A 21,574-nucleotide genomic window follows, 5' to 3' on the forward strand; every position below is an offset into this window, starting at 1 on the left:
CGAGTCGGCCAAGCTCGACTTCCAGATCCGCCAAGACTTCCAGCGCGAAGTGCCAAACTACTGGCTGTACTCTGTTGCCGGACAGTTCAAGATGTTCAACAGCGCAATGATCGCTGGCATCAGCGCAATTATCGACCCTCGTGGATCCGATGCCGACTTTATGCGGCGTATCCTCACTACGTTCCTGGAGCAACACCCATGGAGCGAGGTCTCCCAGCTGGACGAGACGACCCGCAAGGAGGTGCAGATTATCCACACGCTGTCTCGGCGAGCGGCCCAGATCTACGAGGACACCATGGCGCCTGGCGAGCTCAACGCGCAGGACAAGGACAGTGTGGCGCTACTCCTCGCCTTGAGACAGCAGGGCGAGAACTACGCCAACAGCTTCTCCGCCGAAGCCGCGGCGGCGGCGAGCACCGCACCGACCCCTCGTCCAGCCACAGCCACGGGCACAGCGACGCCACGTGCGCCACCTGTCGCATCGTGGGCACGGTACATGAACCCGCACCATGCCGGGCTGAGCGGCTTCATGCCGGGCGTACAGCCGAGCCCGGCCAGTTCCGCCGAGCACGAAGAGGACCACAGCCAGCGTCTGCTTGACAACTGGCTGAGCAACAACGCGACACTGAGTGTTGGCATTGGCAGCGGCGCAGCCAACCTCGATACTGGGCTCGGCTACGCCCCAGGCAGCAGCTACAACTTTGGCATGGGTGCGCAGACACCCGCCGGCGCGCAGATGACGCCGGGCGGTTTTGGCCCGCCCCCGCCAACACCAGGCTTCGCGTCGACGCCCAACCTCTCCAGCCTGGGCTTCATGGGCTGGGGCGGCGTGGGCGGCACGCCCACCGACGACCCGATGAGCACGTCGTCCACGACGCTGGATACGAGCGTCATCTTCCCGCCATCAGCAGGGCTGGACGGCTCGGTCCTCGGCGTAGCCAACCTCACCAGTGGCGGCGACGCGACCCAGGAGAGCAGCGACGAGTACTGGGACAAGCTGATCGACAACCTCATCATGGTTGAGCGGCAGTAGGGGGGAGGAGGAGGGGGGACGAGGTCGTGAGGGCGAGCATTGTGGCACCAAAGGCGTTGGGCCATGCAGCATTGAGTAGAAGTCACGGACAGGCAAGAGGGATAGACTGAAGTAGAAGTTACAAAGTTCATGTACAACATATTCTTGCGCCACACTGCCGCCGTACACAGTATACACGTGCATATGCTATCATGATGGGCGTACAAATGACGGTTCGTTTATTGTTCGTGTTTGTGTGATCGTGTGGGGCGTAAAGTACATACAGGTCGTGTGTTTGCGTGCGTGTTATTGTCCTATTCCGAGGTGGGTGACTCCACGAGCTCAATCTCCTCGCCTTCGGGCGACGCGACGATGGCGTCGGTGATGTGTGCGTCCTCGATGGGCGACTCGCACTCGAGTGGCGAGTCGACCTGGACCGGCGACGCGGCCATCTCGACGGGCGAGCCAACAAAGTCGCCTTCGATGGGGGAGCCCATCGTGCTTGGCTCGTCGGAGAATACGGGGCGGCCGGCACCTGTGTCGATCGGGGGCAGGCCCGAGAACGCGCGATTCGACGGCAAGCCGGGCTCAAAGTCGACCTTGGGGCTGCCGCTGACGTCAGGCGTGGTCGCTCCTGTTGTGACAGAAACGGCGTACGAGTCCATAGATCCAGAGGTACCTGACATGTCGCTGGGGATCGGGAGCTGGGTAGAGGTTGACAAGGCACGCTGTTGGGAGCTCATGCTTTGCAGGCGGCGCATCTTGTTGACTGCGCGGACCACAGTGAAAAGAGACCGGAGCGACGTGATGGCCTTCTTGATTTCTTCGGTAGTAGGCTCCACGACCTCCTTGCCCCAGTAGTACAGGTTTTCCTCGACGTCGACCAGAGGGCTCTCGCCAAAGTTGGTGACCCAGGGGTTGGCACGAATGTCTGGGATCGTAAAGCGCTTGCTGGGATCCTTGGTGAGCATACCAGTGACGAGGTCCTTGAGTTCCGGTGGCCACTCGTCGTTGATCAGGGGTCTGGGGAGGTCAGCAATGTCGAGGCAGCTGTCTGCTCACTCTTCCGTAGTGACGCGTGTGTAGAGCTCGGCAGGGTGGGCCGTGTTCCAGGGCAGTGTGCCAGTGAGCATGCAGTAGAGGGTGACGCCTAGAGCCCAAATGTCGACAGGGCGGCCATGAACGGCGGTGGACGTGCTGGCTGTAAAGGCCTCGGGGCTGAGGAACGCAGGGCTGCCGCCCTGTGTCCTGATGCGGTCGTCGTTGGTCTTTGCTTCGAACATTTCCGACACTCCAAAGTCTGCGAGCTTGACAAGGTCCCTGTCCTTTGAGAAGAGGATATTCTCAGGCTTGATGTCACGGTGGGTCACGCCATTGTGGTGGAGGTACTCTAGCGACAAGACGAGCTGGCGGAAGTACTCGCGCGTCTGATCGATGGGGAAGGCTGGCTTGGCGTCGGTCGAGTCTGCGCCGGGCTCGATGTTCATGAGGACTCCACCGGCGCCGTACTCGAGGACCAGGAAGAGTGAGTCCGAGCTTGGAACCGAGATGGACTCGTAGAGCTTGATGAGCTAGGTGGCGTCAGTTTCCCTGCAACGTGCGCAGCCAACCTACATTTGGGTGGTCGAGCTTCATCATGACTGCAATCTCACGACGAATGAGTGCGAGCGGGTCATTCGCCAGAGCCTCCTCGTCAATGGTGGTGGAGCGTGACAGGGGTGGACGCGTTGTGGGGGCCTCCGGGGCATCCGCCGTCGCCGCAGTCACACCGGGGCGAGCGGGCCGTCTCCTCCTCTCACGCTGCTGTTTCATCTGTCGCTCGTGGAGCATCTTGTTCTGCAGGCGGGACTTTGAGAACTCCTTTACGGCCTGTGACAAGGGTCAGCGGGGCGTCGCGGTGTCGAGCGGGACGACTCACGTATTCCTCTCCCGTGCCAACATCGAGACTCGAGTAGACAGTAGCAAATGCACCCTTGCCCAACGTGCGTCCAATCTTGTACTGGTTGACCATGCGTGCGCCATCGAGCGTGTTGCGCTGCGAGCCGGCCGTCGTCTCGCGGACGCGGTGGGTCGAGTTCTGGCGCGACGAGCGGAGTACGTTGCGGTAGTCTGGCGACGAGGGCGAGGGCGCGCGCTTTGGGGCCTCGAAGAGGTGGGGGCTTGAGCTGGCTAGGTGGGACGGTGAGACGGAGGCAACCGACGGAGACGACGAGGGAAGCGACGTGCCGAGCATGCTTGGCGGTGAGTTGACGAGGGACAGGTCGTCACCACTACCCTTTACCGTGTGCTGGCTGCTCATCGACGACGCGGGAATGGGTGTGGAATGCCCGCGGACAGGTTTGGAGTAAGGGTGAAGCGGGCGCCGGTCGGCAGCGGCGGCGGCGGCAGCTGGCTCTTCCCACTCCTCTTCTGGCGAGTCGTACTGGAGCTCCTCTGGCTCCTCTTCAATGGTGGGAGTGGTGATGGACGAGGGACTGACGAGGATAGACGCGAGCCCCGAGCCTGGTGCAGCGTCCACCGGCGTCGGCGGCTGCAGTGTCATGACGGCGGCGTCTGGAGCCAGCAGGTCGGCGCGTGGTGGTGCACCACCTGGTGTTCCCGCTGCGCCCTGCTCGTTTGGTGTGGGCATTGCGGATCACACAGTGATGGTGGTGGCGGCGGGGTGTGGATGGGGATAGAGTGGGTGGGTGCACGCACGCGCGAGCGACCTTTTGTATAAGTTGAGTGCGACAACGACTTTTGTGTGGGTATGTGGGGTCGTGGGTGGGTCGGCTAAAAGCAACACGCACAACGACGACAACAGTTTGATGTATTTATTTCCAGTCTACGAGCAGAGTAATACAATTTAGTCGTCGTCGTTCAAAGCAAGGCATCTGGTCCAAGGGGTCGCTAAGCATTTCCTCGCAGCATGCCTGCTGCTGTCGCACCCAACCCCTCACCCCTAAACCCTTTGTTACCGGGGCAATTAGAGTTACCCACACGACCAGTCGCAAACCATTATTCGCCCCGTAAGAACCGGAGGGAGAGGGTTCGGCATCGGCGTTGGCCCCTTTGGCCCTCGCCTCCTTTCTCTTGCTCCAGCCAGATCCCCCCTCAAACTCCAGCATTCTGGCTAGCGTGCGACAGGGCACGCACGGCGCAGCCGCGACGAGCGCGTGCGACGAGTGAGTGCGAGCAAGAGCAAGCAAGCGGGCAGCAGCAGCAGCAGCAGCAGCAGCAGCAGCAGCACGCAAGCAAGCAAGTAACATCTCAAACACGCCGCTGCTGCGCGCGGCCAGGAGAGCACACTTGGCGCTGCGTGCCAAGGCGAGGGCACGGCGCGGCGACGGCGACGGTGGCAGCGGTGGCGGAGGATGCGGCGGCGGCGGTGCAAGCCTGAAGCTGAGGCTGAGACTGACCTGCGTGCGACTCTTTTGTTGCCTTGCTTGCCCCCTGTATCCAACCAGTGAGTGTCTGCAGCTCTCTCGTAGCTTTGACGAGCGCAACAGTTCGCAAAATAGCCAGAAGGCACCTACTAATGGACGAAACGAGGGAAAAATTAGGAATCTCGGCAGCGGCCGTGGTCGTCGTACTAGCTGGGTCATAATTGCCATACGTCATGGCCGTCGCCGTCTGTCTGTAGACTTGCTCGTCTGCTGCTGCGTCGCCTGCTCACTTGCTCACCGGAACCTCCGCGGCCCTCTGGAACCACCCACCCAGCCGCAAGCAGCTGACGTCGATCTTCTAGGAACTGTTCGGCCAGCGGCCAAACCTTCCACCACGGTACAGCGTGCTCGTCCTCGGCCATGGGTTGCGTGCAAGTGACACGGCTCCTCTCCTCCGTGACGCGTTGCGGTGCAGCAGCAGCAGCGCAGAGCCGACGCGGCGACATTTCCGCGGCACGCGCCAGACATCAGGCTATGGACGCCGCATGCCGCGTCTTACGGGCCGCACGACGGCGCTATCCAGCCCGCTCGACGACGACGAGAAGGAAAAGAACCCCGACGTTGTTGCATCGGGCGAGCCTGCGTCCGACAGTGACCAGCTAGCTGGCTGGCTAGCTAGCATCGGGCAGGCGACACCACGGCCAGGAACACTGATCGGCACGACGACTCCACCCGCTCCACGGGCCAGACTGACCATGCTGTAAACCTGCCGCCGGGAGGGAGGAAGGGAGGGGGAGAGGGCGGAGCCGGAGATCTGGCCGTGACGCGCAGACCAAGTACGTCGGATTGGCGTCGCGACGATTCGTCGTGTGCCGGGTGAGCCGGGCAGCCGGCCGGTCTGGTTGGCGATGTGGAGGAGATAACGGGGTGGTGGGTGCGGGTTGTGGAGCATCACGTCGTCGTGCTGCTGGACTGCCGCGGATCCAAGGAATCGCCATCAGATCCTAACACGCCATGATATGTCTATGCATTGACTGTGGCACTCGTGGGGTCTCTACTGCGCTGTCTGCTGCGGTGCGGTGCTCATGCTGTTGCCTTCCTCCTGTTGTCCTCTTGCGTCTACTCCCCGCCTCTACTCCCTCTAACCCCCTACTCCTACCCCTCAACAGCCTTGATCCCGCCGTCGTTGAGCGCAAGCGGCGCCTCATTGAAGGCCGTGTCCCCCCTTGGCAGGTCCATGACCGTGCGCCACAGTTCCGCGACCTGCACCTGCACCTCGCCGTCGCTCTCGAGCGCGAGCACGTGGCCGCCGGCCGTGCGCCCCGCGTCAATGTAGTGCATGTGCACGCCGGCGACGACGACGCCTTGCAGGAACTGGGGGGAGCGGAAGCCGATGACGGTGCCGTGGCTCGCGGGCAGCGTGACCTCGACTTGGCGGCTCGCGACGTCCTTGAGCCCCTCGCCGGGGAAGCACTGCCCCTGCGCCGTGCGCACCTTGATGCTCTTGAACGCGCCGTCTATCCGGAACGCGATGTGCGTGTTGTGTGCGTCTGGCGCGAGGCGGCGGAGGACGTCCTCGACGCCCGACTTGGCGCTCAGTGTCGCCGTGCCCCGGTGCTCGGCGACAAAGTCCGTGACCATCGCGAAGGGCGAGTAGTCTTCTGTCTGCGACTCGGGCGTGATGTCCGCCCGGAGCACGCTCCCGTCGTGCTTCATCTTCCAGACCTCGCCGTCGAGCGCGATCAGCTCGCCCCGCATGCCTCGGAATGTGCCGAGGCCGTGGGACCCGTGCTCGATCACGCGGCGCAGCGGGACGCCGGTGCCGGCTACGCCGTCCATGAGCGCTGAGACGACCGAGAACTGGTACAGCTCGTTTGGGGGCATCGCGAGGATGGGGAGGGGGGAGGGGGCGGGCGAGCGAGGCGGAGGAAGGCGAGTTGGGAGCCTGGGAGGGGAGGGGTTCAAAGTGCCACGCGGGGCCGAGTCCGTGCTGGTCGTCGCGGTCGAGGTTTGTCGTCTCGTGTGCTGGTGCAGAGGGCGTGGAGATGTTGCAATGCTGAGATGAGAACAGTCGTCGTCGTTCAAGTCGCGGTCGCGCAATCGCTATCGACTAGAAGTGGAGGGGTGGAGGCCGGGTGAGGCCAACGGGCGAGATGGAGTAGGTGGTGGGCGGCAGTGAGTCGACAACCTCGTCCTCACGTCAGCCTTTACTTATACTCTTTCTTAACCGCGTACTCGTCCGCGCCGACTCCGCCGCGACGGCGACTTGCCGCGCTGCCGTGCGGAACAGTCTACACGACAGCTCGCTCGCTCGCTCGCTCGCTCGCTCGGTACTCCGTCACATACTACTCACACACCGCAATCCGTCAAAGGCCGCGGGATCTCGCGGGCTCTGTCTCCTTGTTGCTATGGCCGGACGAAGAAGCCAACAATACTCCAACTAGACCATTAAACCGGTCTTGGTGTGATCTGTTACGCTTCAGACACCGTCATGAGCCTCTCCCCTCCTGAGGCTAACCAAACTGTGTCCGCTGCCTCGAGTCCCGACCACCACTCTCCATCGCCCACACTCTCTCCCAGCAGCCTAGATCTGTACATCCAATATCACACTGTATAACACGTCGGGACCCCCTCTAGTAGTCGGCAAAGTAGCCCTCGCTCTTGCGCTTCTTGGTCATGGCAGCGATGATAGCGCTGCCCACGCCCGAGCCGTCCTCGGCGTGGTGCGTCACAATCTTCCGTCCTGCCTCGCCAAAGATGTCGACCAGCGCCTCGTGGATGCGGTCGGCGAAGTGAGGGTATTTCTGGTAGCGTCAGTTGCAGCTCCTGCGCGATCAAGGGTCAACTCACGTTGTAGAGCGAGCCGTCGGCGCCGACAGCGCAGCCCTTCTCCAGGTAGCCCTTCTTCTGGGCAATGGCAGCGATACCGCATGCCGAGAGGCGGGCAGAGCGGGTACCGATCAGAACGGCCAGCTTCCTGAAGAACTGGCGCTCCTCCAGCGTCGTCTCGATACCGAAGAAGTGGTTGAAGACACCAATGATGGTGAGGAGCTCGTCGGTAGGGTCGCTCTCCATGAGCGAGAGGAAGGCAGTGTCGAACGCGTATGCCTTCTCAAGCTTGTAGGTGTTCTGGCCGAGGAAGAGGTCACCAGAGTCGATGAGCTCGCAGAGGATCAGACGGAAGATCTCGCCGAGGTAGAGACCGGCGATCATCTTCTCAAACGACTGCTCTCCGGGCTTGTTGGACGACTCGTCGATGATGATGTCGTAGCGGGTACGGGGCAGGTGCTCGTGCTTGAACGAGTCGAACGCTCCCCACTCGCACTGCGGGTTAGCACTAACTCATTTTGGTCAACCCACGTTGATCGCCATGTCCTGCGACTTGGGAAGGCCCATGAACTCGATCTTGGGAATGTTCTCGGCCGTCTCCATGTAGGCAGCGTTGCAGCCGGTACCGAAGATGACGGCGATGCGGGTGTTGGGGTTGACGTAGTTGGAGGCAATAAGGGTGCCGGTGGTGTCGTTGATGAGGGCGGTGAGCTCGGCACGAACGTTCTGCCAGGTCAGCTCGAGATCGAACAGTGCTCGGCAACTCACAAACTTCTTGAGCGAGTTCTTGAACAGGTCGGCCGCGTCGTTGCCCTCGACGTTGGCAGCGCCGAAGCCCTTGGTCCAGCGGATGAGGGTTCCATGGTCGATACGGAGCTGCTCGCAGGGGTACGAGAACTGGCGGGTGAGCTACGGTGTGGCGACGTCACAACAGCTCTACTCACGGTGAAGCCTAGGGGAAGGAGCTCGTCATCGTCACCACGGCCGAGGTTGTCACGGATGAAGCTGTCCAGGCACTGGGCACAGAAGTCGAAGCTGGAGAGTCAGACTAGCGCGCCAAATTAACTCACAGGTCAGAGCCCTCGCCCTGCTTCTGCTCCTCGGTGAGGCGGTACTTGGTCTGGGTGACCTCGAACTTGCCCTCGCCATAGAGCGAGACGAGACAGACACGGAGGTTGGTGCCTCCGAGGTCGACAGCGAGGAAGTCACCAGTCTCCTTTCCAGAAGGCCACTGCCGGTGTCAGTGCGTGTTCCAAGCCGGAGCGAGGTTACTCACTCCGAAGACAAAGGTGGGGACTGGAGCGTCAGCAGGGGTCAAGATGAAGTCTAGGGTACGCACTCATAGGCTGGGAGCGTCAGCTGGGCACTCAATCGTGAATCATTGTAAACTCACAACAACCTCGCCGCTCCTCTGGAGGCCCTTGTCGAGCGTCTCCTCAAAGGCCGTGACGATCATGCGCATGCGCTGGGGGGTGACTGCCAGTGGTCAGCTGCACAATCCGAGCATCTACACATCTACTCACTGGTGAGGAGCGACTCGTACTTGCGGAGGTGGTCGGCAATCGTCCCTGCGGGTGTGAGCTCATCTCTATGAAGCACACCAGCTCGACCCACTCTTCTCGGCATGGGGGAAGTCGGCATCGGCCTGTCATGGTCAGCGAGAGTCATCTAGATCCGACCACATCCACCCACCTGCGTCCTGGTGTGGTAAACGACGTGGTGGCCGTTGGGCGCGCTCGAGGAGCTACGACGGCTGAGCTGAGGGCCACCGTTGGCCTGGACCGGCTTGTCGAGCGCCGTGAAGCCCTGGATGGGCTCGGGGGTGCCAGACGAAGGGCGGCGCTCGAGGGCGAAGCTCTGGCCGTTCGAGATGGAGGCCTTGCGGGCCGCGGTGCCGATGTTGGTGCCGTTGTCGAGCACGCCGTTGGACATTTTGTGCGCTGGGGGTGGGGTGCGGGCGAGGGGAAGGGATGCGTGGGACTGGGTCATGGTAAGCGGGGCTCGGGGGGTTCAAGTAGAGACAAAGGTGCGGGAAGTGCGATGCGAGATGGACAGTCACAGTCACGATGGACAGTCACTCCGACGATGTGGGCAGGGGGGGCGAGGAAGCTAGCAAGGTCTGGACACGGCCCGTCGCAGCGTGTTTACCGCGCCGAGATGGGATATCGAGCGCCCAGCAGCACACAGCAGATGCACCGCAGGATGCACTAGAACCCTCCGCTACGCTTGCGCCCCGCGCGTCCAGACCACTGCTCATCGCGTCGCCCCGGTGATCCGGCATGACGGGTCGAACGAAGCAAAGGGCTAAACGCCGTTCGTCGCGCCGCCCTCCCCACGGCCGACTGCCTGCCGGGGCGGCGCCCAGCGTGTGGGGCACGGAGCAAAGGGTTCCGGGGGGCGTAGGGGTTGTGCGTGTCACGTACCAGGTGTCAGAGGTGTCTGGTGGTGGTGGTGGTGAGTGGTGTGCTGGTGAGTATGGCAGGCTCAGTGGCGACGGAGAGAGAGAAGGATGAGATGGGGGAGCAAAGTCGTTGACGGGGGCGGCAGTGGGATAAGGCCTGTTGTGCGGCTGGGTATGCTGCTCCGTGTCTCCCCTCTTGTTGGAGCAGGCCGGCAGCAGTGGGCGTGACCCTTTTCCTCTGACTTTGCGCCTTGTCGTCTGTCAAACTCCGCGCCGTGTCACTGGGCCCACCTGCCCCGGCGGCACGCGTTGCCGCCGGCATATGCCTGCCTGACACAGGGTACAGCGGCCATGCCAGCTGACCCACAGCCACTCCTCGCTTGGCAAACCGCAGGTTTTTTGCAAGCGGACCCGCTGCCCGCCCCTGCTTGCCCCAGCTTTTGGCCGCCGGCAGTGGTCGGCTGATGCGTATTGGGCATGCGGCTGCAGCCGGATGACTGAAGAAGAAAATTGGTTGGCAGTCGGCGCGAGCAAGAGGTCGGCTGCGCTGCGCGGCTGATTGACTGACTGCGGGACCTTGCCTGGCTGGCTGGCTACTACTGGCTGGCCGCTGGCTGACAGGGGAGGCGTCACTGGGCTACGGACACGACCAGCCAAACACCCGCGTCATGGCCGTCATGGCCCCTCTGGCTGGCCCCCCTCTTTCCTTCCGAGGCCTCCAACCTATCCAAGTCTATCACAGCACCTCTGCCGACCCAGTAGCTGCGTCCAGTCAAATGGCCGACGGTCCGCCGCAAACATCCGAGATAGGACCGATGAGATGGCAGCGGGCGTGGCCCCGCCTTGCCCCAGCAGCAAATCGGCCTTGGTTTTGACTTGGCTTTCACTCGTCTCGGCTTGAGCCAGTGCCAGTATCCGCTGTACCCACTAGGGTGTGCGGGGCTGCCGTGCTTTCGTCTCTTCGCATGGCCCGTAGCCTCAGCTGGCGTCGCTTTGCCTGGGAGAGGAGGCTGCACTCCTAGTCCTGGCCATAGTCCTCGTCCTGTCACGGAAGCAAACCCACGTGCCCTCTTGACCTGTCTCACTGCCCTCCCTCCACTCGAGAGAGCCGCTGAACCACTGATCCAGCTGGTCATCCATTCGCGACAGCCTCGTAGACTTTACCACCTGACAAGTCACCTCTTCAGCATGCCTCTCCCCGTGGCATCACTTCACGCTCTCTTCGGCCTCTCGCCAGGCGACGCCACCATCGCCTCGACCCTCACCTCGCTGTTCGGCAGCGCGCCAGACCCAGAAGTCAAGGCGTACCCCGACGCGACCTACCACAACTACTATCCCCTCGGCGTGTCGCTCTGCTTCACGGGAGCACCGCTGGCGCTCGACAGCATCGACATCTTCAACCCGCCCCCTGGGCCGAGCAAGTCAACAAAGCCGACGTACTCTCCCGCCCCGGCGCTCGAGCTGTGCTTCGCCGAGACCGAGGTCGTCCTCCCGCCGCGCAAGGAGGGCGAGGCCGAGTTCCGCTACCCCCGCCCAGAACGCTTCGAGGTCGTGCCAGCAACCAAGGGCCGCGACCTCGTGCGCCTGCTCGGCGAGCCCAGCCGTAAGGGCTCTGGCGGCTGGGTCGGCGTCTGGCTCGAGTGGGGACGAGTTGGCCTCAAGGACGACTCGGGCCGCGTCGAGGTTGGCATCATGCTCGAGTTGTCTGATCCCAAGGGTGCGGAGCAGCTCACCGATGAGCAGAGGAAGAAGGGCGCCGGTGGTGTCTGGGACCGCGCTGCCGGATGGGCATGGGGCAGCCTCAAGGTCTTCCGTCCGGTCGACAAGTAGCCAGCCAGCATCGTTTCTCATCATCTACACCACCTCATACCCTGCACGTTAATCTGTATCCATGCATGCTACATATCTTTCTCTCTCTCTCTCTCTTATGCCGCGGGGAGGCTCTCGATGGCTTCCCTAAGCTCGGTCTCGTTGAGGATGTGGAAGCCCTGGCCAGGGGTAACCTGCGCGAGCTGCACGTTGTTCTCGTCCAACCTCTCCTCCATGACCTGCCTCAGGACCTTGAGCGCAAGCGTGTGGGCCTCGGCAAGGCTCATTTGCTGAGGAGGGGTGAGCTAGGAGACGACATCGAAGCGCAAACCACGCACCTTGTGGAACGAGTCCTGGAGCGACTGCTGGGCAGCATCCGAGCCAGAGCCAATGGCCTTGGCCTCGTACTTGGTGAAAGTACCCGAGGGGTCGGTGTGGTAGCTGGGTGTGAGTTACCTACTCCACATTGGTGCACTTACAGCTGAGGGCCCCTCTCGTCGATACCAGCAATGAGGAGGGCGACACCGAATGGTCGAGACTGGGTCGCGTCAGCTTGACCCTCACAGCACACATCACATACCATCAGAGCCTCGTCGTCCTCGACACTCTCACCGAAACGGAGCGCAAGGTCGCAGACCGCCTGGGTAGCGCTCTCGACACCAATGGGCTCGTCGTAGGTGAAGGCGTGCATCTGGCTGGTCACGCGCGCGTGGTCGACCATCGTCCTGGCGTCGGCAGTGAGACCCGACATGGCGCAGCCAATGTGACGGTCGACCTCCATGATCTTCTCGATCGACGACGACTCGAGGAGCGGCGACTGGACGCGCTTCTCGACACCGAGGACAGTGCCGTGGGGCGTCGTGATACCGACGGTCGTGGAACCAAGCTGGAAACGTCAGCTACTTCCCCGAGAAGCACAACGGTTGCTCGCTCACCTTGATAGCCTCCATGGCATACTCGACTATATTAACGTTAGCAATCTTCTTTGAGCAAAGTAGGCAAATGTACCTTGGAAGAGACGGCCCTACGACATGGTCAGCTCGAACCCAACTCGAACGCGACGGCGGCACTCACCTCGGGCGAGAAGGTGTTGACACCACGGTCGTACTCGGAGCTGTAAGGATCGGTGTCAGAACAGCTTGTCAAGCCAAACTCGGCCGGTTGGCAGCGAACTGGTCTCTGCGCCAGTGACGTACCGAGTGAGGAACATGGTGGAAGGAGGGGCCGGGAAGGGTGGTGTAAAGGTCGAGTTTCAAGGGGTGCCGGTATGTCCAAGCTGCGGTTGTATCACTGCACGCGGTAGACGCTTGCAAAGGAGTGAATGGGTAGGTGTGAACGAGGTTGGAGATCAAGATGACAAGTTGGTTCAACTGCCCGTCGTCACTCAGCGAGCCAGAGAGGAAGGTGGTGACGAGTTGCGAACGCGCGGCCCACAGTCAGTGATTCACTTTGTTACGTAACCATGATTTTGATCCCGTTTTACCACGCGACGCGCCCGTGCCTGACCAGAGATTATCAGCTGCAGCGGGTCGCTTGTCGCAAATGACCGCACACCATTACAACCAGCCGGCGGGCGGCAAACGAGCGCGCCCAAGTTCATTCAACCCGACCCCAACCCACTCGGAGCGCACCAGACACTGCGAGACACCCCAACCAACACCTCCTTCATTCACTCTCTTCTCTCTTTTGCTATTGCACAACTCTCGCTACGTTGCATCGACCACTTCAAGACTCATCAATAGCTCTCCACCAGCACACCGCGACTGTCTCAACCGCAACCACCCTCTCCCTCCCGCCCGGTGGCAAACAAAAACAAAGACGTAGTGCACAACACCACCCAGCCAAAGGGCGGTGTCTCGGTGCACCCAGGGTGAGACCATCCTGCCTTCCTCCACACACTACCCATGCTGACACGATGCTTCCTCTCGCAGGGCAGTGGGTGAAGGTGGCCACTCTGCATAGCGTGCCAGGCCCCCCCGCTCACAACCACCCACCACTTTAAGCGACTCGGCACCTCCGACCAACATACCACCCTCCGACATGCCGCCCCGTCTAAATACCGCCCAAGCCGACTTGGACGACGATGACATTGTCGTGTTGAACGAAGCACCAGTTCACATGAGGCCCAAAGCAAGGGCAGCGCCCATCCTTGTCCTCTCGTCAGACGAAGACGAGCCGGGCCCTTCAGCCCCTCGGGGCTCGGGGCGAGGAAAGCGAACGCGCTCGAGCAGCAGCCCCATTCTCATTGAACAGCCGGCGCCTCGGAAGCGTAAGACACCCCGGGTTCAAACCGGTGACAGTGCTCACTCTTCCGCTGTCAACGCGGAAGCTGGGCCTTCGAACCAACCGGCCCCAGGCTCGGATCCCCAAGCGCCGATTGTACCCAAGGCAGACTACCTCGTGGACTTGGTCGTCGACATCATACCCGACATTTGCCCAGACTGGGTCAAGACGAATCTCACTCAACAGATTGCGGCTCTCGCACCGACGAGTAATGTGCCGGGGCAAGACGCAGTCCGCATAGTTATCGACATGGCGTTTGCGTTGGACGCGTACCCAAAAGCGGGAGCGGCGGCCGCGAAGGCCGCCCCGCAGGACAGGGAGGCGGAGGACAGCCAGTACACGGACCCCAACTATCGAAAGGATAAGCGCACCGGCTTGTCATACCGGTCCCAAGCTCTAGAGGTGCTCGAGAGCCACTTTCTGATGATCCCTGTCGGATTGTAAGTGCACCAGAAAAACACTCATGTGCTGACCGTGTGCCAAGTATTCGACAAACGTTTCAGACAGGGGGTGGCTTTCAGCTCATCCCGACATACTTGATACTGTTACGCCAACAAGCTGGAGGGCCGGGCCTGTTTGCCCCGTTGAAGAAGGGTCGAACGGAGACAAAAGGGAAGAACCACGCCTTACCAGACGAGGACGAGTGGTTCAATGATCCTATTGTTGTTCGAGGCGGCCCCGACTATCACGACCCTTCTGGTTATGTCGAACTGCGTCGCGAGAAGAAGCAGCTGATAGCTCTCATGAGTGAGCTTTATTTGTGCAGACGACAGGCGCTGACCTTGACAGACAAGGAGAAGGAGACGAAGGAAGCGGAGATTGCCGCTGCCAAGGCTGCACAAGAGAAGGAGGCTGCCGCCGCCAAGGCCAAAGAGGATGCTATCAAGACTGGCAATGCAGCGGAGTGTGGCTGTTGCTTTGACATGGAGCCTTTGGTGAGCCGCGCAAGGGGGTGAGAGCTGACGGCAGTCCGAGATGGTGTCCTGCGACGAGGGCCACTTATTCTGCAAAACCTGCGTCAAGAGTCTGGCTGAGAGTAAACTGGGCGAGCAGTTGACTGTGAGTAAGGAATGGGTTCAAGTCTTCTGATCGCCTACAGGCCATCAGTTGTATGGATATGTCTGGATGCGCCAATCTGTTCACTGAAGGGGTACTGGCTCAAGTTCTCCCCACCAAGACGCTCGAGCTCTATCATCGATTGAAGCAGTACAAGGACCTGGAGATGGCGGAGATCGATGGCCTGGAGAGCTGTCCGTTCTGCCCCTACGCTGTCGTCATCGACAACGAGGCGGAGAAGCTATTCCACTGTCTCAACACTACGTGTCTGAAGGTGACTTGCAGGAAGTGCAAGCGGCCGGTAAGTTCGGCCAGGGGTAACAATGCCACCGCTGACCATGACCCAGGACCATATCCCAAAGCGGTGTGAAGGTGTGTTTCAATGACGATTGCCTCGCTAACTCTTCAAGAGGTCGAAGCCGACCTCAAGCTTGACAAGCGGCACGCCGTCGAAGAGGCTATGTCGGAAGCGCTGATGCGCAAGTGCCCGAAGTGCTCCAAGCCGTATGTTAAGGAACACGGGTAAGTTGGGTGTGACCAGACAAACCAGCGTTCCTCTCTAACTTGGCCCAGTTGCAACAAAATTATGGTTGGTGACTCGGGGGCAAGCTCTGCTAACCCCAGTGTCACTCGTGTAATACAATGAGCTGCTACATTTGCCAGAAGGCCATTCCCGAAGGCTATGCGCACTTTGACCAAGGTATGAAGGCGCAACGGAGCGACACTCACACGCAGCTCCAGGTCGTCCCGCGGCTGAGCGCAAGTCTGGCAAGTGCCGGCTTTGGGACCAGAACGAGGCGCAGACAGAGGCACAACGCGTGAGCGAGCAAACCTTGTCGGCACTGACATGCAGATCCGTCAGGCCCGCGACACTGCGCAGCAGACAATCCTAGAGCGCGCTGCTCAGGAGGGAGTCGAGCTCAACGCAGATGACCTGCGTGTCGACGCGCCCGAGGCAGCAGCTGCCGCTGCTCGGCCGGCGGCTGCGGCGTATGCTGCCATGCAGGCGGGACTGCCGCCTGGACTGCCGGCTGGTCGAGCAATTCAAAATGCTCGCGCCGCCTGGGCTCAGCACAACCCAGCGAACGCGGGGCCGAACCAACCAGGGGTGGAGGCACGGCTGCACTTTCTTGACGGAATGGGCCGTGCCGTCGCGGGGGGAGCCGAGCCTCTGCCTGGGGCGGCCGCTCTCCGTCGAGCTATGCAGTAAGCTCGATGTTCCAAAGTTCGAATTGTTTGTCATATGACCTCGTCTGACAACTACAGTGCCCGTCAACGCCCATTTCCACCTCTGGCCTATCCAATGCCACCTCTCCAACCTTTGCGACCAGTGGAACCTGCGCCCGACCTTCTAGCGCAAGTCCAGGCTGAACTGGCCTTGCTTCGTCGTCCTCCTCTGCCTTTGCGACCACTCATTCCACCACACGGGCACCTCCATTTGCCGGCACCGCCGCCGTACATGAACCCGGCCCAGCTTCTTGCGCCACTGGCCCAAGCCGACCTCGATAACATGAACCCATTCCCCAACCCCAACCCGGTGGTCTTTGTACCACCCCCGCTCCCTGGCGATATTGCCGCTGCCATCCCACCCCCACCACCGATGCCTCCCCTGGCATACCCTGGCTACCCTCCAGCGTTGGATGCCCTGCGGGAGCGCCTTCGCAATCAGCAAGACCATCTGTACTTGCCTCAGTTCCATCCGCCGCAGTAACGCGCGTTGTGTCTCCTCCCCTGTGTGTATCTCTATAGCATGGGCTGTTCCCTGACTGGCGCGATTCGCGCCCCACCATACCATTGTACTGTGCATGAGCGGGCATATATGCATGTAGCTGTGAAGTAAGTCGCATGATGGCCTGGGTTGGCCGGAGGGATTGGCCTCCACCCAACCTCCACCGCCACCGGGTGAAAGTGACAACACAATCCTTTCGTCAACTTGAACTCTCCCAACCCACCATGTCGTCGCCATTCAACCCGCTCACAGCGCTCACACCAGGGCTGCACGCGACGCCAGGCCTCGGCGCGTCCCCAAGCGTGCCGCTGCACCCGTTCCTGCTGCCGTCGGCCTCGCCCGCCGCCGCGTCGCCGGGCACGCTGCTCGCCCTGGCAGGCAGCTACTCTGCGCCGCTCACAAACCTCAACCTGGCCGGCACGCCTGCCGCTCAGCAACAGCTGTCCATCCCGGTCCCCCTCCCTCCGCCAACAGCAGCGACAGCGACGCCGCAGACCGAGGCGGACGACACGCTCCGCGCAATCCCGGACATTGCGCGCCTGCTCGAGCGCGCCGAGGCCGTGCGCCTCGAGCTGTCCAGTCTCGAGGGGAGCGTCTTCACGTCCGGCGAGGGCGCCGAGCGTAGCGGCGGGCTCGCGAGGTTGGAAGGTGAGTGCGCTGCGTTCGTGTGCCCAGCTCACCCCACGCAGCCCTGCAACTAGACTACGCGCAGACGCTCCTCGCGCTCATCCAGCTCGGCGGCACATACCTCGTCGGCGCGCTGCCCGTGCCCCTGTCGTCGGCGGTCCCGCCAGCAGCACCAGCAGCAGGAGCAGGAGCAGGAGCAGGGCCCGACGCTGCGCCCCCGGCGAGCACGACCCCGGCGCCGACGTCGGGCGTCGGCGCGCTCCCGACCCCCGCGCAGCTGGCTACCTTCGCCGAGGGGCGCGCGGCGGCCATGTTTGCCCGCCGGGAGGGCGTCAAGACTGCTGCCAAGGCTGTGCAGGACGTGCTGAAGGGGGCAGGGAAGTGAGGTCGTAGGTGGAGCAGAGTGGGAGAGAAGAGATGGACGGCGAGGCGAGGGAGAGTGCCGCGTGGGTGCGCGGAGGATGCGGGGTGACCGACCTCCATCCATCCTCGCTGTCCTCGTAATACTAGGTCGAAGACACAGCATGTATCATTTGTATCTGCTGCGGTGTGGACGCTGGGCAAGACGAGGCGGCGCTGGACGCTCGCAGTTGGGTAGTCCGACCTTCACCCCCGGGCTCATCGCTCGCTCCCCGCCTCGCGGACATACAAGCCACATGCATGTGGAACTAGATAGCACTAATCATGATTTATTGTCGTGTCGGCCGCGCCCGGCGACCAGTCTATGGATATAGATTGTAAAGTATGCAGTACAGGAAGTGTGTGAACAGATAAATAGTCGCAACACCAGGATACAGGTGGCAGAGGTCGTCATTCTCCTCTACTCCTCGGCGAAGCGGATACGACGCTCACGGTCGTCTCGGATAGGCTCCTCGTCCTCGCCCAGCGGCGTGTTGTCGGCCTCGATTTGCGAAAACTCGGCCATAATGTCAATGACCTGCGGCTTGCCGCGCAGTCGGCGCAGGCTCCTTGTGCCACTCGCCTGCGACCCACCAGCAGTGGACGCAATGCTAGGCGCCTGTGTCTTGGACTTGGCCTGGAGGACCGACACTGCAGCGGGCTTGGGAGGCTCGGAAGCCTCGGCCGGCGGGCTGCGGCGCAGAGGCGGCGTGGGGCAACGCGCGACACGAGTAACCGGCACGTCCTCCTCGTCGTCGGCGTCGCTTCCGTTCACAGGGCAAGGGAGAACAGGGGGCGACGACGACGTGACAGACTTGGCGAACAGCTCGGCCGCAGACGGAGGCTTAACTGCGGGCGGTGCCGGCGCCGGGCGGCGAACTGGAACTGGCAGGTCCGAAGGAGGAGCAGGGAACGCCGACATTGATGGCGCCGTAGTAGGAGGCATAGGGAACGACGGGAGGTCGGTCGGCGGGGCAGGGAACGAGGGCAGGTCGGAAGGAGGTGCGGGGAACGCAAAGCCGCCTGACAGCGACAGGCCCGAAAGAGCCAGGCCGGCTGCCGAGCCAAGGCTGTCTGGCTCGTCGTTCGACGAGTCGGTGACAAGAAGAGTCGACTCGGAGAATGACTTGCGGTGCTGGATAGCTCCAAGCGACGCATTGGTGGTGATCTCCTCGGCCGACTGGGCGCGATTGAGGGCGGTGTCACCCGACTTGGTCTCCGGCTGGACTCCAGTCTTGCGACTGCCGTTCTTGTCACGGGCCTCTGCGGCAGAGCGGGCGTGGGCGCTGAGCTTCAAGGCGAGATCCTCTGCGGTCAACGACTGATTTTCGTAGGCCGAGCGGATCGCCGGGCCGTATCCCAGCTCCTCGGCGTTGATCAAGATGGCAGTCTTCTTGACGTGCCTGATCCACTCGGTCAACTCGCGGCTGTCCTTCATCTCCAGCAGCCACTCGTCGCCAGCCTTTGTACGGTCCTCATCTCCGAACACGATGCGGAGGACGCTGGCGCGACCATCGGCATCCATGTAGTCTTCAGCGATCGACGCAGTCGACATCCGACAGAGCGCACGACGTTCAACCTCGACGCGTGGCGCAGTCGGGTCGTACGTGCCCGTGATGCTCCGGGTGCGACGCAAGCTGGGCGATGCTGTTGCGGGCTGAGTCTGGCGCAGCGTAGAAAAGACGTGGACGTGGGCAACGGTGCGCTCGTCGTCATCGGTAGGCTGGCCCGAGACGCTGACCTTGAACGACGTGAACACCAAGGTGCAAGGCGTCCAGCGGACGCCAGAGGCATTGCGGATGCTGCGGTCTCCCCGAGCCGAGAGTATTGACGTCGGTGGCCGCTTGGCACCCTGGACGCTGAGCACGGTGATAGGCTCGAGCGCGCCAACACTGGCGGGGAAGGTCGGCAGGATGGCGCTGCTGATGTCTGTGGGCGCCCACGCGGCGACTACCGGTGAGGGAGTAGGTGCCTGCTTGGGTGCCACTGTGGCCTTCTCCTTCTCGGGGAAAATGTCCCTGACCGAGGGAGGCATCGGCTGCTTGACATCGTAGTCGTAGTGGTGGTGCTTGGCGTCAAACGGCGACAAGTTGAGGTGTGGGGCCATCATCGACGCGGGTGAGTTGACGACGGGTGTGTAGGCAACGGATGACGAGATGGAAGGGCGGGAAGCTAACGCGTGGTTAGCACCAGGGCGTAAGAGCTTGCGTAACGCCGGGGTATTTTGCCCACCTGGCCTTAGCTACTTACAAGTGTTCGAGTTCATCTTGGACAGCGACAGCGACGAGGCTTGGCTCTGCGAGTCGGTAACAAAGGACATTTTGCTGCTGCTCTGGTCGTCGCGCCATTTGCGGAGGCCCTTGACCTTGAAGGCGCCCATGAGCGACCCGCGCTTGGTGCCAGAACGGTCTCCAAACATGTCTGATGGGAGATCGAGTGTCGACCCAGATGGGACTGGAGGGAGAGGAGGAAGGAGATGAGTGCTCGAGGCAAGAGATGTTTGAGAGTCTTTGCGCGCACGGACAGAGTCCTTGCCAGACTTGAAGCTCCGCGTCGGCTTGGTCGCCTTTGTGCGCAACTTGTGCACACTGGAACCTGAGGATGATGCCGGTGGCGGTAGGGTGCTGCCGCGCGAGGAGACGGGAGTCAGCCCGGGGGCGGCGACGCCTGGCACGTCAATCTCCCCGATGGTCTCCATCAAGTCTTCGTCCGAGCCAAATGAAAGCTCGTCTTCGAGACCAAGAGACTGAACGTCGGCAGCGCTTCGACGCAAGCTGGGTCGGAGACTGGCGGGCATCGTATGGGTGGTTTAGTCGGTTTGGGGGTAAAGTTGGCGATGACAATGCTGGTGACTTTGTCAGTGCCTGGGCATGAGGTGGGCGCGGCGGGAGACGGAGTTGTGGCAGGGGACCGGGTTGGGGGGGAAGTGGTGTGGAGGAGCAAGAATGATATGGGGAAGAGTGAAGAAGTGAGTATCGAGCTCGCGCACGATGCTTTCAACAAGAAGGCGACGCGCTTGTCGCACCTCAAAGGAACGACGCGCGAGATCTTCTTTAGTCGTCGGGTGGTGAGCAGCATGCCGTGTTCGCCCCCTACGCTACCGACTGCCGCGCGCCAACCTCGGCCTCTGACGGTGCTGCCGCCGCCGCCGCTGCCGCGCTGCGCCGAAATGAATTGATTTCAACTCAGGTGCACCAATTGGGCTTTGCGGGGGGTGCAGCAGCAGCAGAGGCCTGTCTAAAAGAACGCGGGTAGGTAGATCGAGATTATCAGCCAGTCCATGCCAGCAGCGCATGCAGCGGTGCCGAGGATGCACGCGTGGACGGGTTTCGGTGGTGGTATGGTAACTAAGGGTTCGGGGAAGGGAGGCGGCTCCCGAGACGAACGACGCACCTCTAGTGGTAGGGACCGGCTCGTGGTTTCCAAGTAGTACAACTATGCGAATGACGAGGGAGGCGTCAGACGGGGATGGCAGTCAAGTCCTGGGCTTCGGTCGGTAGTCTAGTACGGCGGTTTAAAAAACTTGGGGGCCGTGGACTTGGTTGTTCTGGCTGGCTGGTTGATGCGAGGGGTGGGCGACAAGGAGTGAGACAGGCCGGGTGGGGAGGTCCCGCGTCGAGCCGTGTAAGCCTGTGGCGTTGTAGTAGCGTGGGTCGGGATGGCGAGGGAGGCGGCAGCCGGTGGCAGGCGGGGTAAAGAATAATAAGACTGACGATGGAGAGAGGAGTTGGTGAGATGGATGTTGTGATGGAGCGATGGAGACGACGACGGCGGATGCCTGGTAACTGTTGCTGCTGCTGCCTGTGCTCAAACGGCCTGTGAGGATCGGCGACAACAGTGCAACAATGCATCTTCAGTGCGTGGGCCGCCGTTCGGCCGTCCCTGGTAACAGCCCTGGCAAAAAGCCTACTGCCCCTCTCTCCTTGCTCCTTTGTCCCCCCGGCCTCTGTTTAAGCCTGCTCTCCAACATGTTCCCCCTGCTACGAAACCTTTTTTTCTTTCTTGTTACACAACCAGACCACATGGCGACATAAAAAAGTACACGGCTTGTGAGCTTGAGCCAG

The 21,574-nt window shown here is 61.8% G+C and overlaps 8 protein-coding genes across 9 annotated transcripts; 3 read left to right on the forward strand and 5 right to left on the reverse strand.

The window, feature by feature from the left end:
• Nucleotides 1-1,198: 1,198 nt before the first annotated feature.
• Nucleotides 1,199-3,778, reverse strand: cmkC (Calcium/calmodulin-dependent protein kinase kinase cmkC). The gene is made up of 4 exons (XM_062768905.1): nucleotides 2,931-3,778; nucleotides 2,627-2,881; nucleotides 2,075-2,583; nucleotides 1,199-2,035 (listed from the first exon to the last, which is right to left on the reverse strand). The coding sequence occupies exons 1-4, from the start codon at nucleotides 3,639-3,641 to the stop codon at nucleotides 1,327-1,329; spliced, it is 2,184 nt and encodes a 727-aa protein (XP_062624889.1). The 5' UTR covers nucleotides 3,642-3,778; the 3' UTR covers nucleotides 1,199-1,326.
• A 1,754-nt stretch (nucleotides 3,779-5,532) lies between these two features.
• On the reverse strand, nucleotides 5,533-6,261 carry budA_0 (Alpha-acetolactate decarboxylase; the record flags this gene model as incomplete). Its single annotated transcript, XM_062768906.1, has 1 exon — nucleotides 5,533-6,261. One exon carries the CDS (start codon nucleotides 6,259-6,261, stop codon nucleotides 5,533-5,535), a length of 729 nt encoding a protein of 242 aa, XP_062624890.1.
• A 696-nt stretch (nucleotides 6,262-6,957) lies between these two features.
• RAG5 (Hexokinase) lies at nucleotides 6,958-9,744 on the reverse strand. Its single transcript, XM_062768907.1, has 13 exons — nucleotides 9,630-9,744; nucleotides 8,899-9,186; nucleotides 8,821-8,851; nucleotides 8,730-8,774; nucleotides 8,600-8,682; nucleotides 8,546-8,552; nucleotides 8,483-8,502; nucleotides 8,277-8,437; nucleotides 8,151-8,241; nucleotides 7,975-8,103; nucleotides 7,738-7,932; nucleotides 7,228-7,701; nucleotides 6,958-7,181 (listed from the first exon to the last, which is right to left on the reverse strand). The coding sequence occupies exons 2-13, from the start codon at nucleotides 9,136-9,138 to the stop codon at nucleotides 7,011-7,013; spliced, it is 1,647 nt and encodes a 548-aa protein (XP_062624891.1). The 5' UTR covers nucleotides 9,139-9,186; nucleotides 9,630-9,744; the 3' UTR covers nucleotides 6,958-7,010.
• Nucleotides 9,745-10,795: 1,051 nt separating this feature from the next.
• Nucleotides 10,796-11,437, forward strand: LOC62_02G002398 (uncharacterized protein; the record flags this gene model as incomplete). Its single annotated transcript, XM_062768908.1, has 1 exon — nucleotides 10,796-11,437. The coding sequence occupies one exon, from the start codon at nucleotides 10,796-10,798 to the stop codon at nucleotides 11,435-11,437; it is 642 nt and encodes a 213-aa protein (XP_062624892.1).
• A 42-nt stretch (nucleotides 11,438-11,479) lies between these two features.
• Nucleotides 11,480-12,784, reverse strand: pup2 (putative proteasome subunit alpha type-5). The gene is made up of 8 exons (XM_062768909.1): nucleotides 12,613-12,784; nucleotides 12,491-12,530; nucleotides 12,425-12,440; nucleotides 12,352-12,377; nucleotides 11,997-12,302; nucleotides 11,896-11,954; nucleotides 11,755-11,857; nucleotides 11,480-11,706 (listed from the first exon to the last, which is right to left on the reverse strand). The coding sequence occupies exons 1-8, from the start codon at nucleotides 12,624-12,626 to the stop codon at nucleotides 11,533-11,535; spliced, it is 738 nt and encodes a 245-aa protein (XP_062624893.1). The 5' UTR covers nucleotides 12,627-12,784; the 3' UTR covers nucleotides 11,480-11,532.
• Nucleotides 12,785-13,039: 255 nt separating this feature from the next.
• RNF216_1 (E3 ubiquitin-protein ligase) lies at nucleotides 13,040-16,581 on the forward strand (the record flags this gene model as incomplete). Of its 2 annotated transcripts, XM_062768910.1 has the most annotated exons (13): nucleotides 13,040-13,286; nucleotides 13,420-14,139; nucleotides 14,184-14,446; nucleotides 14,489-14,634; nucleotides 14,669-14,758; nucleotides 14,799-15,056; nucleotides 15,103-15,127; nucleotides 15,166-15,277; nucleotides 15,329-15,344; nucleotides 15,380-15,455; nucleotides 15,497-15,573; nucleotides 15,838-15,961; nucleotides 16,022-16,581. In XM_062768910.1, exons 2-13 carry the CDS (start codon nucleotides 13,457-13,459, stop codon nucleotides 16,108-16,110), a joined length of 1,959 nt encoding a protein of 652 aa, XP_062624894.1. In that variant the 5' UTR covers nucleotides 13,040-13,286; nucleotides 13,420-13,456. The 2 variants fall into 2 exon arrangements, with proteins under 2 accessions (XP_062624894.1, XP_062624895.1); XM_062768911.1 differs by lacking the exon at nucleotides 16,022-16,581 and having other exon boundaries at nucleotides 15,618-15,965.
• Nucleotides 16,582-16,708: 127 nt separating this feature from the next.
• Nucleotides 16,709-17,496, forward strand: LOC62_02G002401 (uncharacterized protein; the record flags this gene model as incomplete). Its single annotated transcript, XM_062768912.1, has 2 exons — nucleotides 16,709-17,132; nucleotides 17,174-17,496. The coding sequence occupies 2 exons, from the start codon at nucleotides 16,709-16,711 to the stop codon at nucleotides 17,494-17,496; spliced, it is 747 nt and encodes a 248-aa protein (XP_062624896.1).
• Nucleotides 17,497-17,751: 255 nt separating this feature from the next.
• LOC62_02G002402 (uncharacterized protein) lies at nucleotides 17,752-21,256 on the reverse strand. Its single transcript, XM_062768913.1, has 3 exons — nucleotides 20,904-21,256; nucleotides 19,761-20,355; nucleotides 17,752-19,682 (listed from the first exon to the last, which is right to left on the reverse strand). The coding sequence occupies exons 2-3, from the start codon at nucleotides 20,305-20,307 to the stop codon at nucleotides 17,932-17,934; spliced, it is 2,298 nt and encodes a 765-aa protein (XP_062624897.1). The 5' UTR covers nucleotides 20,308-20,355; nucleotides 20,904-21,256; the 3' UTR covers nucleotides 17,752-17,931.
• Between the last annotated feature and the right edge of the window lie 318 nt (nucleotides 21,257-21,574).

The sequence above is a fragment of the Vanrija pseudolonga genome, chromosome 2 (genome assembly GCF_020906515.1).
Source record: "Vanrija pseudolonga chromosome 2, complete sequence".
In the NCBI taxonomy this organism is placed as follows: Eukaryota; Fungi; Basidiomycota; class Tremellomycetes; order Trichosporonales; family Trichosporonaceae; genus Vanrija; species Vanrija pseudolonga.